General features: G+C 52.9%; 1 protein-coding gene across 12 annotated transcripts in view; it reads left to right on the top strand.

Moving 5' to 3' along the window:
• Positions 1–18,668, top strand: part of MICAL3 (microtubule associated monooxygenase, calponin and LIM domain containing 3) — a 225,285-nt gene that overhangs the window by 164,990 nt on the left and 41,627 nt on the right. For all 12 annotated transcript variants that reach the window (XM_032140059.2, XM_032753933.2, XM_032753937.2 and 9 more), the window contains 2 exons: positions 7,401–7,596; positions 17,006–17,259. In XM_032140059.2, the coding sequence (XP_031995950.1) occupies positions 7,401–7,596; positions 17,006–17,259 (450 nt within the window). The remainder of the gene's footprint in view (positions 1–7,400; positions 7,597–17,005; positions 17,260–18,668) is intronic.

Raw genomic sequence — 18,668 nt, 5'->3', positions numbered from 1 at the left:
TTCTGGGCCAGGCACAGTGGCTGATGCCTGTAATCCCAATACTTTGGGAAGCCAGGGCAGGAGGATCACTTGAAGCCAGGAGTTTAAGACCAGCCTGGGCAACATAGCAAGACCCTGTTTCTAAAAAAAATTTAAAAATTAGCCAGGTGTGATGGCACACACCTGTAGTCTCAGCTACTCAGGAGGCTAAGACGGGAGGACCACTTGAGCCCAAGATTTTGAGGCTGCAATGAGCCACGATTGCACCGGTGCACTCTAGCTGGGACAATAGAGTGAGACCCTGTGTCAAAAACAAACAAATGCTTTCCTGCATGATTGTTTGGAAGGACTCTTAGAGACTAGGGTTAGCCTTGGCTCTGGCTCATGTGAGTCTTTGGACATGTTATTCAACACCACTGACCCAGAGCCCTCAATATAATCACAGGGACTTGTGGTATTTGTAATGTTTAAGGCCGTGTGTGGAGCCTGCCTGTCGTAGTGCCCGGCACAGGTAGTCGCTCAACAAACACTGCTGCTTATCCCTCATCGCCCGCTTCACTAGCAAGAAACACCTCATGTCATGTGATCTTGGAAAAAACTCGTGAACACAGCTCCCTGCTAGTAGGAAGCCGCAGAAGAAGTTTGTTGGAGGACAGCGTGTGGGGATAGAAACCACCCTGCCTGCCATAGCAGTGGCTTAGAAACTTCCTTTCCACACACAGCTCTGGAGCTTGCCCTCCTGGAATGAGAACATAGCTGTCAACGGTATAAAAATGTGAGCCCCATCAAGCAGCCTGCTAAGGCAAGTGAATGGGGCAGCAGAGGAGAAAAGCCCAAGTTGGTGGCACCAGGTGCCTGAGAATAAGTGCAGGAAGACCTTTTGTACACTGCAGGGCCCTTTAACAAGCCCTCTGAATCTTTCCTCCCCAGGGGTGACTTCTCCTAAAAATAGGCTAGAGCCCTTCTCCCGCAGATACCAGATGATGGGCAGCTTGACCAGAGGAGTGGTGAAGTCCCCAAGGCAGGTAGTGACCCATCCCACTACTTCAGGTTTCTAAGTCAGGATGGCAGCCATGTTGCCAATGGGATCTCCTGTGGGAACTTTAGCTCAAAGCGAGATAGGAGTGAACCAGTATCCAAGCTGATTCTTCACTGTATTTTGACCAGCCCAGATCAGGCAGTGGGGTCCCTCTGCAGCTTCATACATTCTATAGGCCTGGCCCTAAACAGGAAAATGTCTGTGCCAGACATGGTTCCAGACATTTCAGAACAGCCACACTTCACGTGGTTTCATCCCCATTTCCCAGTGTATGAGGACGTGTGGAAGAATGTAGGGACTGTACTGCTTCCAACCGGAACGGGATCAAACAGATGGAGGCATGGATCCCCCTTACACCCCTGTCCATGATCTGGGCTCTGTGCGAAGAGGGCACCACAGTTTCCCAGGGTGATTTTGTGAGTTTCTGAGAGCGGTGGATCAGACAGCATGAACGGCACTGTGACCGATTTCGCTGCGGATCTGGAAACTTAGGTTCATGCTGCCAACCTGGCCATTTCTTCACGTTTCTCTTCCTTACATCTCCCCTGAGACGCTGCGGTTCAGAATGGGTTCATGGCTTGGTGCTTCCTTCAGTTCAAGAAGATCGGGACGGGGAAGGCTTTGGGTGGACACATGGGGAAGGCAGCTGAAATGACGTTAGCTGGGCTGGGTGTGGTGGCTCACGCCTATGATCTCAGCTACTTGGGAGGCTGAGCTGGGAGGATCGTTTGAGCCCAGAAGTTCAAGCCCAGCCTGGGCAACATAGTGAGACCCTGTTCCTACAAAAACATAAGAGAAATAACCAAGCTGAAATGATGTTAGTTGATCTTTCTTCAGAGTCACAGCGAAAATACCCAGTACCGCCTGGTAAAAGCAGCAGGAATGAGAGGGACTAGCTTAAGGAGAATCTCTGAATTCCAAAATGGCAGGAGCACACTTCTCAAATGGACGAGTCATTTCAATCACAGAATCCGCCATTCTTGCCGGAAGGTGATGCCGGAAGGTGGCCACAGTTGGCCTCTTTTATCTCCCTGAGGTCATCAGCCTCTCTTAGCAGATGGGTGACACCCATAAGCTATCAGAATGTGGGCTGCCCCAGGGCACAGATCTTGTCTGCTGTGTCACTGGTGTGCCTGAGCATCTGCAGGGTGTCTGGTTGGAAGCAGGTGGTGAAGAAACATTTGTTGAATCAGTGATTGGATAAATGAACCCCTGCAGCCGTCCTACTTAACAGACATGGGAAACAGGATGGGAATCAGTCTGTGTACACAGCACCTGTCCTTCAGTCCTTGTCAGACTCGGATTCCATTCAAACTTTCCCAAGCTCATAAAGAAGGAAAGGAAAAAGGAGTGAGAGGACAGGCCAGAAAGAGGCAGAAGAGGCCCTGGACATCCTGATTTCGTATGCGACACCCTTCTCAGTGGCCCAGAGCCCTGAAGTGTCCTCAGCAGCTGGTGTGCCGAGTACAGGGGCCTTTGCCACCACTGCAGGGAGGAGGAAGAGGAGCTGCCCACTGAGGCCCTGGGAAGACCCCGCCTCTTAGTATCCTCTGCACCCGCCGATGCCTCTCCAGGAGTCAGGTGGAAGCAAGTAAAGCCCCCTGCCAGCTCTTGCCCATCAGCGGAGAGCAGGTTGTCCTGTTAGGAGAAACGTTTCTTCCAGAATGATGTATGGAGCTCATGCAGGCAGTGACTATTCCAAAACAGAACCTGAGGTGAGGCCCAGAGCCTTTTTCCTATTTAGGATGTGGCCCAGATCCTGGGAGCTGTTTCCTTGTGGTATGTGTGGGGCTGTAATTGGCCTCCCAGTGACCTGAGAACTGTCTGCCCTGACTTAGTGAAGACTTGGCCTTGGAAATTATTGCAGATCTTTGATCCGACTTTGAGCTGGAAAGTCCCTGTTGGGTTGTTGTTGCACTAAGGCATGTGAAGTAGAGGGAAGGGGGGTAGGGCCAGCTAGCCTGACAGGCGGGGTGCACTTCGGCTTTGCAATCCAGCACCTTGCAAAGCACTTGTTTACATCTGCACTCCTGCTCTCTCCTCCTGGGTTCTGCCATTAGTTGATGAGGGAGGAGGTCACAGGGCTGTCTTTGCTGCCCAGGCCCCCACTGTTACCGCCCTCACTATCTTGGTTTCTCATCACCGTCTGATTCATCTGACAGAAAGCCCCTTGCTCAGGACAGAGAATCAAGGATGCTGATTGTTTTGTTTTGATTTGTTTGTGCGTGCGTGTTTTTTTTTTTTAATTTCCCATGGCACTTTGAGGTGAAGGGCTGGGAATGTGGAGCATATTTTGGCAGTTGGTGAGTTTGGGGTCCTTGCCCAGTGTCCTCTGAGTGCCACCTTCCCTTTAGAAACACTGAACCCCCGGGCATGGCCTGCCAGTGTGCCTCTGTGTCCTTGTCTCACCACATGGTGAGCTGGAGCTCTGTGTGGACCTGGCTCGATGGCCTGGTGGGTCTGGCACAGGAGAGGCAACTGCTGCCTCCCAGCTCCCCTTTTCCACTGTCCCCAGCGCAGCATTTCTGCCGGCTTTCTCCGGGGACTGGCGTGTGAAGGATCTGAACAGTTCCCAGTGCTTCTGGTTTCTTTTTTGTTGGTTGTAGCCAAGCCCAAAATTAAATCAGCATTTTCCCTTCCAGATCTCTGGCCCTGGGCTTGGACTGCCAAGTTCTGTTGCCTGACAACCCATTAGTCTGCGGGATTTGCAGAATCTCCAGGGCAATAACAGTGGGAAGACTGAGTGTCTGTCGTTCTAGATGCCAGATTCTCTGCTCCCAAGAAGCTTTCGTGAAGTGCTGTGTCCCTCACCTAGAAAATACAGTGGGGAGGAGACAATGGTGAAGATACCCAAAGGGGAAGGCAGATAGGGCTGTTGTGAACATGTGCCTGGTTTTTCTTCTCGTTGTAAGTCTAGGGACAGCGTGGTGATATCCTGAGTGATGCCTTTCCTCCTCATGTTCAGATCTTGGCCCCAGGGCTCACTAGCTGTGTGACCTGAACTTCAGTTACTTCGTTTGCAAATGATAGTTCCTACTTCACAGAATGTATTTTTTTTGCAGCCGGCTAACTCCATATGCCTCCAGAACACCTTTCTTGACTCCGCCAGGTGTGCTGACTCACTCTGTGTTCTCCCATGAGTGCATACGTGGCTCATGGTACTTGACACGTCGTACTGAAAGGATTCCTGCAGGGCCCTCTCCCAGGTGCTACTGAAGCTCTTTTAGAGTAGAGAGTGTTGTAATCTGCTTTGTTGCCCATGGTCCTAGTAGAATTCTTGCCAGACAGTATGCGTTCCCCACGTTACCCACGTCAAACAGACACCTCTTGAATGTTTTCCTTCCCGAGTGTTTTCCTTCCCGAGTGTTTGTTCACTCTACTGTAAAATCGCTTCCATCTGAATTGATGGCTGTTAGTTGTTTGTTTCCCTGAAGTGATAGTTCTTATCCTGTTTTTCTTCTCCCATCTAAAAGAAATACCCCTTTTTGTTCCGTATTTATGGAATTCTCAGAAAGCTGATTCTTGGGTAGTTGCTTGACTTTATCTTCCTTCCTCATCTGCTTTCCATTGAATGGCAGTTGTCAAAAATAAATGATGGAAAGAATCAAATGGCGCCGCAGACAGGGTATCCTCAGCCCTCCCCTGTTCATTATGGGGTGGCCGCCGTGGATTTTGATGAGGAGAAGGAAGGGGTGGGAAGACTGGTATTTGGGAGTGATGAGCTAGTGCAGTTAGGGCCTTTACTGTCCCAGGCCTGGGAGGGCAGGTCTGGAGAAACTTGAGGTCGAATCTATCAGGATTGCTCTCTGCCTCTTTTCTGCCATTACCCGTAGTCCACATTTCCTCATCTTCCAGATGCCCTAGCCCAGCATCATCGCATATTCTTTCTGTGCCCTGAGCTCGGTGTTGAAGAATGGAGCAGTGATGTTTAAAAAGGTCCCCCACCAAGGATGCAAAGGCTAAAACAGGTGGGCACGTGTACAGGGCACAAGTGAACCCAAGTATTCATGTTTTGCCCCTTCATCACACCATTACCTGAATTTGTATATGAATACACCACTGGATCTTGCTTTTTTAGTAAAGATTCTCTAGTAAATTTGGAAGATGCTATTTGGTGGAGGATGCCAGTAATTCCAACAGATGTGCCAAGACCTTATCCTGTGACTACCAGGGTTCGTTAAAAGCTCTTTCTGAGGCCGCCACAAAGACGTTCAAATACTGCACACAACGGAAGTGCAGGCTTTCAGAAAACACTTTGTGCACAACCTGTCATGCCACAAAAATTGCTAAATCACCCGCCACTTTTCCTTTAGCCAGGTTTTGCCTGATGGACCACCTGTCTCTCAACACTGGCTTGTATGATGTGGCATGCCAAAACCCAGCGTTGTCTCCTAGAGCTTAGAATGTTGCAGGAATCGGTGACCTGCCCAGCCAGGATGGCAGCCCAGTCATGGCCTTCTCCCTCCAGCACCTCTGCCCCTTCTCTGCCTCCTTAAAGGTCTGGTAACACGGCTGGGCATGGTGGCTCCCGCCTGTAATCCCAGCACTTTGGGAGGCCGAGGCAGGAGAATGGCGTGAACCCGGGAGGCAGAGCTTGCAGTGAGCCGAGATCGTGCCACCGCACTCCAGCCTGGGCAACAGAGCGAGACTCTGTCTCAAAAAAAAAAAAAAAAAAATCTGGTAACACCAGGCTGCTACCACATGGCACTGTGCCTCAGCCCTGTTTCTCAGTAACGACTGTTCGCTCTCCAGAGCCTGTGGATGCAGCTTTCCAGGAGTATGCACACAGTGGTGGAGAAATGTTACTGGACACCAGACTTGCTGCTTCACTCATGTTTCCTGGGCACTCCCCAGGTAGCAGGCGTTAAGTGGAAGAGGAAGGTGACCGTGTGTGTGGGGTGCAGGGTCAACATGCACCCCCACATGTGTATGTGTGGGTCGTGTCACTCGGTGTCCATGACGGCTCTGGGAGGTGGGTGTTGCCATCATTTATCTATCAGGAAACGAGCTCTGAGGAGTTCTGTAAATTTTCTAAGACCCTTCAGCCAACTACTGGTGGAGCCAGGCATCTGTAAGATGAGGAAATCCGACCTGGGGTTGCCTGCCTCCACCTCGACCTGGTGCTACTCGTATTACAGGGGACACACCAGAGGACTCATGACGGCCTCCTCTGACCAGGATCAAGAGGACAAGGGACGTCAACAGAGAATAGTGGTGGTGATAAGGGAGGCAGCGGAACTGTTCCACGTTAAAGGAGACAGAGCACAGTTGTAAAACACATTTTCAAAAATCCGAGTCCATAGCAGTACTTGAAAGTATAAAGTTAAAAATGGGAAAAGTGCCTCTTTACCAAAGAATGGTAGTGGAGGAGGAGTGATGGGATTTTTTTTTTTTTTTGAGACGGAGTCTCGCTCTGTCGCCCAGGCTGGAGTGCAGTGGCGCGATCTCGGCTCACTGCAAGCTCTGCCTCCCGGATTCACGCCATTCTCCTGCTTCAGCCTCCCGAGTAGCTGGGACTACAGGCGCCTGCCACCACGCCCGGTTAATTTTTTGTATTTTTAGTAGAGACGGGGTCTCACTGTGTTAGCCAGGATGGTCTTGATCTGCTGACCTTGTGATCTGCCTGCCTCAGCCTCCCAAAGTGCTGGGATTACAGGCGTGAGCCACCACACCCAGCCGGAGTGATGGGATTTTAAAATCACTTGGTGTGTGTGTGCCTGTGCGTTGCAGAGAGGCCTGGGCGCCACCTCTGTGAGCGGTCGGGCCTGGTGTCCTTCCTCTGAGCAGCGGTGCTGCGGTAGGGGCAGCATCGCCCACGTGGCCTTATGAAACCGAAAGTGCCTTATCTAACTGTGAGGAGACAGATCCGCAGCATGAGACGTTCTTCAGGCAGCTAGCCGGGCCCCCTCACTGGTGTGGCCTGTGCCTGTTGGGGACTTGGATCCCAGGGCAGGCAGTGGGGGATGCACCTGGTGGGGGCCTGGATCCCTGCAGCAGACTGCACCGGGGATGCCCTTCTTAGGCAAGGCTGCTTCAGGGGCACCTGGCTCCTGGCTGCCTGCGGTCTGGCCCGCACCCCTCACCACCAGTCACTCTTGCGGAGAGACTGTGTCTCCCCTCTGGGGGCCAGGTTCAGGGTGATGAAGGAGAGAGAACGCCCTGACCTGGAGGGCAGACAGGGCCACCTTCCTTTCTCCTGCATAGTGAAATTCCCACTCTCATGCCGGGGTCTTTTTCTGGCCTCTGGCAACTCTGCGAATGCTCTGACCTTTGTCCTGCCCCAAGTCCTGGCAGGAGGGCCTGCAGCCTGGGTGTCAGCCCCCACCCCCACGCCCCATCTGTGGTTGGACCTCAGTGCGGTGCTTGTGTGCTTGTCCTGCAGGTTCAGGCGTGAACGGCCTGGAGGACCCCAGCATTGCCAAGCGGCTGAGGGGCACCCCAGAGCGGATCGAGCTGGAGAACTACCGCCTGTCCCTGAGGCAGGCTGAGGCGCTGCAAGAGGTACCCGAGGAGACTCAGGCCGAGCACAACCTGAGCAGCGTGCTGGACACGGGTGCCGAAGAGGACGTCGCCAGCAGGTCAGCACGCAGGGCTGCAGGGCGCCCACCCGCCACACGGCCCTAAGAGCCTCCTCACCTCTGTGTGTCTCGGTTTCTTCTCGGTGAAGGGAGGCCTCCTGTCTTTCCTGCTGCCTGCAGTCCATTCTCCCCAGTCCCTTTTAGGTTCTTAGCCTCATCTTCTAGTCATTGAGGACTCCTCCATCAGACTCAATTAAGACATTCAGGAAGTATTTATTCCTTGAGGACCTGACATGTCCCCAGCTCCAAGTTTGTCATTGGGAAGGAAAGTGGCAGTCTCTGCCCCCGGGTTGTTCACAGATTCAGCAGAGGGAAGGACGGGCACACGGGGAGGGACTCTGGGTGATTCAGCCACCAGTGCACCAGGCCGTCTTGAGGGAGGCCCAGTCCATCTCCCCAGGTATCTTTTTTTCTCCTGTACTCCAGGGACCACATGCAGCACCAGTGGACGCATGCTTAGGCAGTCCCGGAGCTGTAATCACATCCAGCTGGGTGACACCTTTGGGGATGTGCATGCTATAACCCCAGGACTCCCTATATCTGCTGCCCTGCACCCCAGGGCTTCCCGTATCAGTGGAGAAGGCTTCAAAGTGCTCAGCCGATTACAGATGATCAAGAGAGCCAAGAATCAAAAAGGGGGCTGGTGTCCTGCAGGGCTTCAGGACAGGAACACAGGCTGCAACCCCAAGGGGCAGAGGCCTCGAGTGGCCTTGGAGAGCATTTGAATCACACACCAGGCACCTTGATTTAGCCATGATGAAAGGAACAGGTGGGGATAAGGAGAGCAGAGCAGTTTTTTTTAAGGTCCAAGGATGCTTTCCAGGAGGTGTTTGCTGGGCCGATCTGCTTTCAGCTGCACCCGCCACCTCAGCCCTCATGTCAGATACCCTCTGCCTAGATTCATTCTTGGGCTGCGTCACAGACCACTCCTCCATGCATGCCGGGGGCAGCCTCTGCCTTGGTGCCTGCAGTTGCAAAGCTGTCACTGATGGCGCATCCTCATCCAGAACTCTGCTTCCCTATCCAGAGCACCCATGGAGGCCCCACTCTCCCCACTGTGTCCAGATGAGGGGGAGCCCTCTCTCTCTACACTGACCCTGCAGTGAGGGTGAGAGATACTGTGTGTCAGAACGCATTTATAAACCCTTGAGCAGAGCTACTGGCTTGACCTTGGGCTGAGTGTGGGTCAGCACCATTTTCTCCACTGTAATTTATAAATTGTGAGAGGCAGTGGGGCAGCAAGTTCATGTAATGTAGCAAGGACATTCCAGGAAGACTAACCCCTGGCATTTATGGCAGGTATGGCAGGAGGGCAGCACAGAGAACATGAAATCAGTCAGCATCTACGCAATGCAATACATGCCTCATCTTGCTCAGATTGAAGTTAAAAAAAGATTTTAAAACTAGCATTCATGCTGGGCGCAGTGGCTCATGCCTGTAATCCCAGCACTTTTGGAGGCCGAGGTGGGCACATCACTTGAGGTCAGGAGTTCAAGACCAGCCTGGCCAACATAATGAAACCCTGTCTCTACTAAAAATACAAAAATTAGCTGGGCATGGTGGTGCACACTTGTAATCCCAGCTACTTGGGAGGGTAAGGCATGAGAATTGCTTGAACCTGGGAGGTGGAGGTTGCAGTGAGCCGAGATCATGCCACTGCACCACTGCACTCCAGCCTGTGTGACAGAGTGAGACTACATCTCAAAAAAAAATTAAAATTAAAATTAAAAAATAAAATAAAGGCCAAGCACGGTGGCTCACACAAGAGAATCACTTGAACCCAGGAGGTGGAGGTTGCAGTGATCTGAGATCACACCAATGCACTCCAGCCTGGGATAGGTGAGACTCCGTCTCAAAAAAAAAAAAAAAGATAATTAAAATTAGCATTTAGTGCTATACAGAATGAAAAACAGTCTCTTAAAAATGAAGAGCCGGGTGCGGTGGCTCATGCCTGTAATCCCAGCACTTTGAGAGGCTGAGGTGGGCGGATCACTTGAGGCCAAAAGTTCGAGACCAGCCTGGCCAACATGGTGAAACCCCGTCTTTACTAAAAATACAAAAAATTAGCTGGGCATGGTGGCGGTCGCCTGTAATCCCAGTTACTCGGGAGGCTGAGGCAGGAGAATCACTGGAACCCAGAAGGCAGAGGTTTCAGGGGAGGAGGGTTTGGCCCCAAAACCCCCCCCCTGGGAAAAAAAAGGGGAACTGCATCTTAAAAAAAAAAAAAAAAAGGTGAAGAGCCCAGCCAGGTGTGGTGGCTCACACCTGTAGTCTCAGCACTTTGGGAGGCTGGGGTAGGCAGATCACTTGAAGTCAGGAGTTCAAGACCAGCCTGGCCAACATGGTGAAACCCTGTCTCTACTAAAAATACAAAAACTTGCCAGGTGTGGCGGCACGTACCTGTAATCCCAGCTACTTGGGGGGATGAGGCAGAGGTTGCAGTCAGCCAAGATTGTGCCACTGCACTCCAGCCTGGGCAACAGAGGGAGACTCCGTCTCAAAAAAAAAAAAAAGTGAAGAGCCCAGCCTGGTGCGGTGGCTCATGCCTGTAATCCCAGTACTCTGGGAGGCCGAAGCAGGCAGATCACGTGAGCCCAGGAGTTTGAGACCAGCCTGGGTAACATGATGAAACCCCGTCTCTACAAAAAATATGAAAATTATCCGGACCTGCCTGTAATCCCAACTACTCAGGAGGCTGAGGCAGGAGAATCACTTGAACCAGGGAGGCAGAAGTTACAGTGAGCCAGGATCATGCCATTGCAATCCAGCCTGTGAGACAGAGCAAGACCCTGTCTCAAAAAAAAAAAAAAAAAAAAAAAAAAGCATCTAGGGGAAGGAGCTATAAATGTTGTCTTACTTCCCTGGGTGGCCGTAGGACACAGGACAGGAAGTGCGTGGTGTTTTTCTCTGTCTTCCCTACAGCACCAAGCACAGAGTTGGGGGCCTGTCCAGCCCTCGGTCCTTCCTTGCTGAGATTAGTTAGACTGGAAGATGAGAAATGGCATCGTTTTAAGGCATTAACCATTCAAGCCAAGGAACTCTCATTTCACAAGTTCAGTGAACTCTTAACTTTGGCCTCTGCTGCAGGGGACAGCAGCGTGATGTTTCAGAACCTGACTTTGGAGTCAAACAAAGCCTGGATTTGAAGCCCAGTTCTGCCACCTGCTGGCTGTTGGCAATTTACTTAACCGCTCCCTGCCTCAGTTTCCTCATCCGCAAAGGTGCTGCACTTCATCGGTTTGCTTTGAGGATTAAGTCGTATAAAGCACGGACAAAGCCTGATGCCCGGAGTTACTGCTCCTGTTACTCTCCTGGTGCAGCACAGGTCTCCCTCACCGCAGGGTCAGGGGCAGGGCCAGGCAGCCTTGTATTGGTTTCCCTAAACGGGGTTAATGCCGGGACTTGGGCTTGGCTCAAGCTCACCCTGTCCGAGAATGTTGGTAACCAAGCTTTCCCATGCCAGAGTCACCCAGGGCTTGTGATGAAAGCACAACACATTGGGCTGAGTTTCTGATTCAGTGCCTCTGGGGTAAAGCCCCAGAATTTTTAGTTCCCAAAAGTTCCCAGGTGATGCTGTGGTCCAAAGACCACAATTTGAGAAACACCACTTTAATGTTTCTAAATTTCTCTGATGATGAACATCACCTGGGTTGCTTGGTTAAAAATATAATTGCAGCCAGGCATGGTGGCTCACACCCGTAATCCCAGCACTGTGGGAGGCCAAGGCAGGAGGATTGCTTGTGTCTAGGAGTTCAAGATCAGACGCTGCAACAGAGCAAGATCCAGTCTCTACAAATTAGCCAGCATGGTGGTACGCTTCTGTGGTCCCAGCTCCTCAGGAGGCTAAAGCAAGAGGATCGCTTGTGACCAGGAGTTCACTGCCTGGGTGACAGAGTGAGACCCTGGCTCAAAAACAAAACAAAACAAAAAAAATGTAAATTCTAGGCCCTCCCTGGAGTATCTAATTCAGTGGGTTTGGGGTGGAGGCCAGGAATGTCAGTGTCGAACAGATCCTCCAGGTGAGTCTCATAATCAGTTCATGGTTTAGTCACACAGGCGCCTATAAATCCCAAGCCTTGTCACAGACCCTTGGCCCAGGCCTAATCAGCTTCATGCCTGTACCTTGCAGGCAAGATGGGGCCTATCTCCTGGAGGAGACCCTGGAAATAGCACCTTTGTTTTCACTGGAAAGGCCAGTTGGCCAAAGCCAAGGGAGGGCTGGCTTTGTGATGTTTGTGTTGTTTTCTGTGACTGCCTTCCTTTCTGGAAGAATGCGCCCCGGGCAGCAAAGGCAGCTGGTGCAGTGCCCACGTGCTGAAGTTCTTTAGCGTTTCCACATTCTTGGCTCTAGAGAGATGTCAGGAGGGCCAGCACACACAGGTATGTTTTCTGATGGGACAGGCGAGGTCACAGAAAAGTGGATGGCAGGCGTTGCTGTCAGAATAACACGCAAGTGAGAGAAGGCCGCTCCCTCAGGGCTGGCCGTGAATAAATGGGGATTTCTGCCTGTTCTCTCCCTCCCGCCTCACCCCCTTTTCCTGCAGAAGCAGCTCCTGAGCCATTGCCGAGCAGGATGCTAGTTTTAGCATGGATTACATTTCCACCGTGTGAAGCCTGCTGCATGATGTGCATCTTCTCCAGCTACCTCCTCAGCAGGAGAGTGTTTGCACAGTTGTCAGGGGAGGGAACCTAGGGGCACGGCCCAACAGGACAGAGGATTTCAGAGTCCCTCTGATTACGAGTGGGTTAATTTAAAAGTGAAAACCATGGTTCCCCATTGCTCTTTAAAAACCACCCAGGGGCCAGGCACGGTGGCTCATACCTGTAATCTCAGCACTTTGGGAGGCCGAGGCGGGCGGATCACGAGGTCAGGAGATCGAGACCATCCTGGCTAACATGGTGAAACCCCGTCTCTACTAAAAAAATACAAAAAATTAGCCAGGCGTGGTGGCGGGCACCTGTAGTCCCAGCTACTTGGGAGGCTGAGGCAGGAGAATGGCGTGAACCCAGGAGGCGGAGCTTGCAGTGAGCCTAGATCACACCACTGCACTCCAGCCTGGGCGACAGCACAAGACTCCGCCTCAAAAAATAAATAAATAAATAAATAACCTCCCAGGAACTTCAAGTGGTTCCTGGCAGCAGCCTGCTCTTTCATGGTAGGGTCTGCTTGAATTCCTGGTCTGCACTTCTCAGGTTGCATCCAGGCAGCCAGGAGCTTGATCAAGACCTTCTTCCTGTTCTTGCCATCCTGACAGAGGCTACTGGCTGGGAACTTTTGGGTTCTGGGAGAACCACCCAGGAAGGCACAGCATGACTCCGTGTTGACCCTGGTGGGAATCCCCACTTCTCCTTATGCAAATGACCCAACTTCCTTAGGCTTTGGTCTTGTCATTTATAAAAGCAGGGCAGCCCTGTGACCTAGAGCATTTGTGCGATTAAATCAGCTACCCACGGGAAGCACCTTGTGCTGCGGGTATGTGGTCAGGGCTGCCCTCTGTCAATCACTGTCATCCTCGGATCTGCCCCTCTTGACACAGCAGAGGACTGCAGAGCACATCAAGTGGAGCAAATCTTGTCTGTTTAGAATCAAGTGCACGTGCCCGTTGGATTTCTTTCCCATGCTAGGTCTGCCAGTGTCTCAGTGAGAAGACAGCTGGGGGGAATTTCAGAACAGGTGCTTTGAGTTGAGTAGCTGGGTATAAACTGAGGCAGGGAGGGATTTTGCTGGACACTCTTCTAACTGGAACGGCCAGCACCTTCTGATGGAGGCTTTACCGGGAGACAGTCGGGGTGCAACCCCTGATACCTCTGAAAGTAGCGTAAGCCTGCCCTGGCTTTCATTGCAGCCCCTGGCACATTCCTGCTGTCCTGGCCACGCTTGGCCCTGTGAGGAGCACAGTGGTGACCCGGCACCTGCCCTTGGAGAGAGTGTGACCCTGGGGGAGGCAGACCCGAATCAAGCAATCTCACAGGACAGTGCGTTGTCACCAGTGCCAAAACAGATCCTGTGATGAGGGCAAGGTGATCCTGATGACTAGATCTTCTGGTCCTGTCCCTACTGGGAGGCAGTTCTGAAAAGTCAGCCTCCCAGAGGGAGGGAGAAGTTGTCTGTGTTGCATCTGTTTCTGGTGTAGTGTGCTTAAGAAGTGTGCTTAAGAAGTTTCCAGGCTAAGGTCCAAAGGGTCGGCCACACTGCAGGTTCCTCCCTCCTCTGCACCCTTCCTGCAGAGATGCAGGTGCTCAGAGCCTCGAGGTACTGAATTCACACTGCCAATCTTGTGTGTGACACACAGGACCTGGTCCGACCCAAAGAGTGCCCCAGTCCTTTGAAAATGATGGACTGGAAAGGAGTTTGAAACCCCTGCCGGGTTCCTCTGTGTCCTTCACGAAGAGAGGGTGGCCTGTCTGGGAGCTGCAGAAGCAAGCACCAAGGTCTCTGGGAGGTGGGCTGGGTTTGCAGCTGATGCACGGATGTGAGGGTTGCTTTCTGCTGTCTTCTGTGCTCCCGTGGTCCTTGAGCTGTTGTGAAACCAGCTGATGCGACACGGCTGTGAGCTGGCCTCGCTGGCCTCATCTCGGGGCATCTATTCAGTGCCCACATTGTGCCTGTGCAGCTGTCCTCACGACATGGCGCAGGGTGAGGACAGGCCTGTGCTGAGGCCCCCTCCCAGTGAACTGCAGTGCGGCCCTGCCCGGCCGCCAACTGCTAGGCAGCCTTGCACAGGCCCTGGCTTCTCAGCTGGGAAGGAGGAACCAGGGGGCCTTTCCTTGGCCCAGCGAAGATTTAACATGAGCATAGATGCATCCTTAGCCTTATTTTATGTTCAAACGGTGTTAAATGACATGCACTAGGTTATGTATCGTTGTTCATTAATAAGAAAGTAAATTAATGAAAACACAAGCGTAAGGCAGAAAGAATACCAATAAAGGTAGTTCTAAAAAATAATCAAAATCCAGATGCCAAGTTTTCCGTGGCCCAGATTCTTAGGTTTGCCCACTTTCGACCTCTCCTCCCAGCCCTCCACCCACCGTGCTTGTGTTCTGCTGCGCTTTAGCATGATGTGCGTACACCTTTCCTCCCCTTGAGAATAAGGAGCTCTTGTTATTTTTATTTTATTTTTATCTTTATTTTTTGTAGAGACGGGGTCTCCCCGTGGTTGCCCAGGATGGTCTCAAACTCCTGGGCTCAAATGATCCACCCGCCTCAGCCTCCCACAGTGCTGGGATCACAGATGTGAGCTACCGGGCCCAGCTGAGCATAAGAGTCTTTTCTGTGTCACCTTTGTGTTCCCTACAGTGTCTAGCAAGTGCGTTGTGAGGGGAAGATAATTGAGTAAGTTTTATTCAGGTAAATGAACGAGTGAAGCCGATTCACTACCCTGAGCTCCTTGCAGTATATTCCTGTGTCCACTGGCTGAGCTGTAGGTGCTCAGAAATGTTCGCCGAGTGAATGAATGAACGTGTCATTGAGCAAACTCAGAGAGCACAAATAATCAACTCACAGTCACACAGCCAGCCAGTAGCAGAGCTGGTGTGGCACAGTGAGGAAATGGCCAGCTGAAAAGAGGGAATACAGCCCACAAGACTGCCCCACTTCTGACCCCAGTGGTGAGTTCCGGAGTCTCCCAGTATCACCCACAGGTTTGATAGTTTGCTAGAGCTCGCAGGACTCACTGAAAGCTGTTGTACTCATGGTTATGGTTCGTTACAGGGAAAGGGTACAGATGTCAGTGAGCCAAGGGAAGAAGTACATAGGGTGAGTCCAGGAAGGAACCAGACTCAGCTTTCGTTGTGCTCACTGTGGGGCCAGGACGGCTGTACTATCTTGGTATCGATGGGTGACAATACTGAGACTCTGTGTTTGGAGTTTTTATTACATAGGCAATGATTGATTGATTGATTGTCCACATGGTTGATCTCAGTCTCCGGGTCACTGGATACCGTGCAACCTCTGGCAAACAGTGACAGCCCCATAGGCAGGGCATCCCAGGCGTGTCTAGGTTACTTTCGTGAAGCCAAGGACGAGGGCTGGGGTCCTCTCTTTGGACAAGGCGAGATTCTTCACCTGGCAGCGATCGCCCTGGCAGTGCCCCTCAGTGTTCATTGTGGTGTATTCACTGGTTCGCCCTCTCACACACAAGCGGGCTGGGGGAGAGCCTGCCTGGGCAGAGAGAAGACACACCCTCGCAGGAGGTCAGGGCAGATGCCCCCTCGTGCCTGATGCTTCTTGAATTTTGTTGGGCCAGAGGTCGGGCCATGGCTTTTAACGTGAAAGCTGATTTCCCCCGGCCTCTCACTGCAGGCAAGCCCTCTCCTGAAAAAGGTGCTTTGGGAATTATCAGACCACGAAACACTCAGAAACATCTCCATTTGTGCAGCAGTGTTGGGGTTTTTGCGCATATTGGAGCCCCACAGGTTGCAGGGAACCCGGTTTTGTTCCTGTCCTGCCTCCCTCCACAGGGCAGGAGTGGGGTACACTGCTGCAGGAGGGTGGCCAGAGCAAGGAGCTACGGTTTGGGTAGTGTCCGTTGTGGCGTGTGCATTCTCACAGGCGTGCAGTTTCCTATGTCAGCCGCACTTGCCTGCAGCTGCGAGGGGAGTGCTTGGCAGTGCAGCAGCCTGCAGGAGCGACGGCCCTGGGGTTGTAGGTTTGTCTCCGTTTCCCCGCCATCTCTGTCCTGTGGCTTTGCAGCGAGCGGTGCCTTTGCTGTCATTTCCCTGTGTGTCCCCACAGTGTCCTGCTCAGGGATTGGCACGTGGTAGGGTTCTAAGGAGTGCCGGGAAATGGAATCTGTCACCCCACCCCAGCACACGGACCTTGATCATCAGCCGGTTCAGTCCAGGCCTTTCTGGGTCCCCCTCCCCCCCACCACGCCCACAGCTCTCCTGAGAGGCTTCTGACAGGCCGCACTCACGCGGAATTGAGTTCCTCTAACCAGACAGCGGGCCAGGACAATCCATTCTCCATTCCCAGGGTTATGGGTTTATATCAGAACGAGTCCACTGCCCTGCTTGTGCCCTCAAGGCCGTCTGTGAAACGTAAACCAGCAATCTCGGTGTCTGCTGCTCTCCAAGTTCTGCACACCCCTCCGCAGGCAGAGGCTGGGCCAGACCCACAGGCAGCCCTCAGTGGTCCCCTCCCCACCCTGTCCACCTGAGGAGAAGCTCAAGAGGTCTGTGAGCAGGAGGCATTCTTCCCTTTGTCCCCTTAGTCGGGCTTGGGTAGGTGGCTCCTCTTGCCCGGGTACCCTGTCCTGCTGATGCCCGCTCTCTCCTCCCTCCTGTCTCTCTCCGCCTGCTCAGCAGCTGCTTTGCCTGACACGCATTGCTTCTGATGGTGACCCTTCCCCTTCCCCTTCTCAGCTTTTCTTCATTCCCTCACTCTGGCTATGTGGTTATTTCCTCACAGTAGTTCCGAGTCTGAGATGGAGGAGGAGGAAGAGGAGGAGGAGGAGGAGGAGCCTCGCCTGCCCCCGTCTGACCTGGGTGGCGTTCCGTGGAAGGAGGCCGTGCGGATCCATGCCCTTCTGAAAGGGAAAAGTGAAGAGGAGCTAGAGGCCTCGAAGAGCTTTGGGCCTGAGAATGAAGAGGAGGAGGAGGAGGAAGAATATGAAGAGGAGGAGGAGGAGGACTATGACGAGGAGGAGGAAGAGTCCAGTGAAGGTCAGAACAAAATCTCTGCTCCAAACTCTGCCCTGTCCCCCAAAGTGATCTGTTTCATGCGTGAGTGTAAGAGGTTTCTGGGGCTGACGTCACACAGACGTGCCTCCTGCACAGCCCAGGGACCACCCCTCCTGACCTTAGACATGGGGGGCAGGGGGGAGGACACTGTGGTGTTGAGCAGGCGGTTGGCAGTGGAAATAATGTCCCTTGTGCACGTTGGTTTAGAAATTGGAAGTGGAAGGCAGAGAGCCAGTCCAAGGACTTTGCCTTGTAGTTTCAGTTGAAAAAATTATTTTAATAAAGAAAGGGAATTTAGCTTTCTAGAGGATTCCCTGATCCTAGTCTGGGGTTTCGGAGGTGGCTATGAGCTTAGTGCCCACTGGACGGGGCTCAGTTGATGGCACGCAGGGCAGCGTTCTGGGGACAGTGTCCTGAAGGGAGACTCAGGCTCAGGGGCCAGCCGCTCTGGCAGGTTCTGAAATAGTCTCTTGCCTTGGACTTGAGATTTTTCAATTCCGCCCATCTCTGGCTGTGTGTGGCCTCAAGTGATGAGGAGGGACTTGCTGGGCCTGTGCAGGAGAGAAGGCCATTCTTTCTCTGCTCCAGCAGCGTGGAAGTCTGGGGGGTGGTGAAGACGGAGCCAGGGCGGGTGGAGATCTGAGTCCCCGAAAGATAGATGTGGAAGTGAGCAGGAAGGACATGACCTTTAATTTCTGAGCACCAGTGACTCCCTGCAGCGGTCAGAGGAGTGGTTGAGTTCTCAGTGACCCCAGGCCCCACAGAGCTGGCACTGTGCTCATCTCTGCTTCTCCTGGCACCTGTGTGCTTGCTGCCCAGTCCCATCCGGGGGTCTGTTTTCTCTGGCACACAGGCCTGAGCCCTTCCCTGACAGGGCTCATGTTCCTGATCCAGTCCCCCGGGAGCTGTGCAGCTCCGGGATGTTGGCCCCGGTGAGGTGGGTTGGGCCAGAAGGAACTGCACCCTTAGGCGTCCTCCTGAGCAGTCGGGGTCAGGGACTTCCTCGGGCTCCCTAAGGAGCTGCTCTCCCAGTTCTCTACTCTTCCCTCCGGAGGCAGAGGCTGGGCAGGACCCACAGGCGGCCCTTAGTGACGCGCACTCCCACCCAGTCCGCCGTAGGAGAAATAGGGTCTGTGAATCTGGGCTGTCCCTCCATGCCGCTGTGTCTGTGGAGCCAGGTGCTGGCGTGGCCTCTGCTAGCCAGCGGAGTGAGCACGCACAGCTGGTCCAGGGCACGGTGTTTTGTTTGCACCGTTCCAGACGTCGTCATCTCCATCTGATGATCACTCGGCAGCTTTGAGCCCCGGCACAGCTTAGGGTCGAAGCGCGTTCCCTTTTCAGGAGAGTTGAGCCCACTTTCCTTCACGCAGACTTAATTTCCTGGACTTAGT

Source organism: Hylobates moloch, unplaced genomic scaffold, assembly GCF_009828535.3.
Source record: "Hylobates moloch isolate HMO894 unplaced genomic scaffold, HMol_V3 SCAFFOLD_19, whole genome shotgun sequence".
In the NCBI taxonomy this organism is placed as follows: domain Eukaryota; kingdom Metazoa; phylum Chordata; class Mammalia; order Primates; family Hylobatidae; genus Hylobates; species Hylobates moloch.
This window is presented reverse-complemented; position numbering and strand designations above follow the sequence as displayed.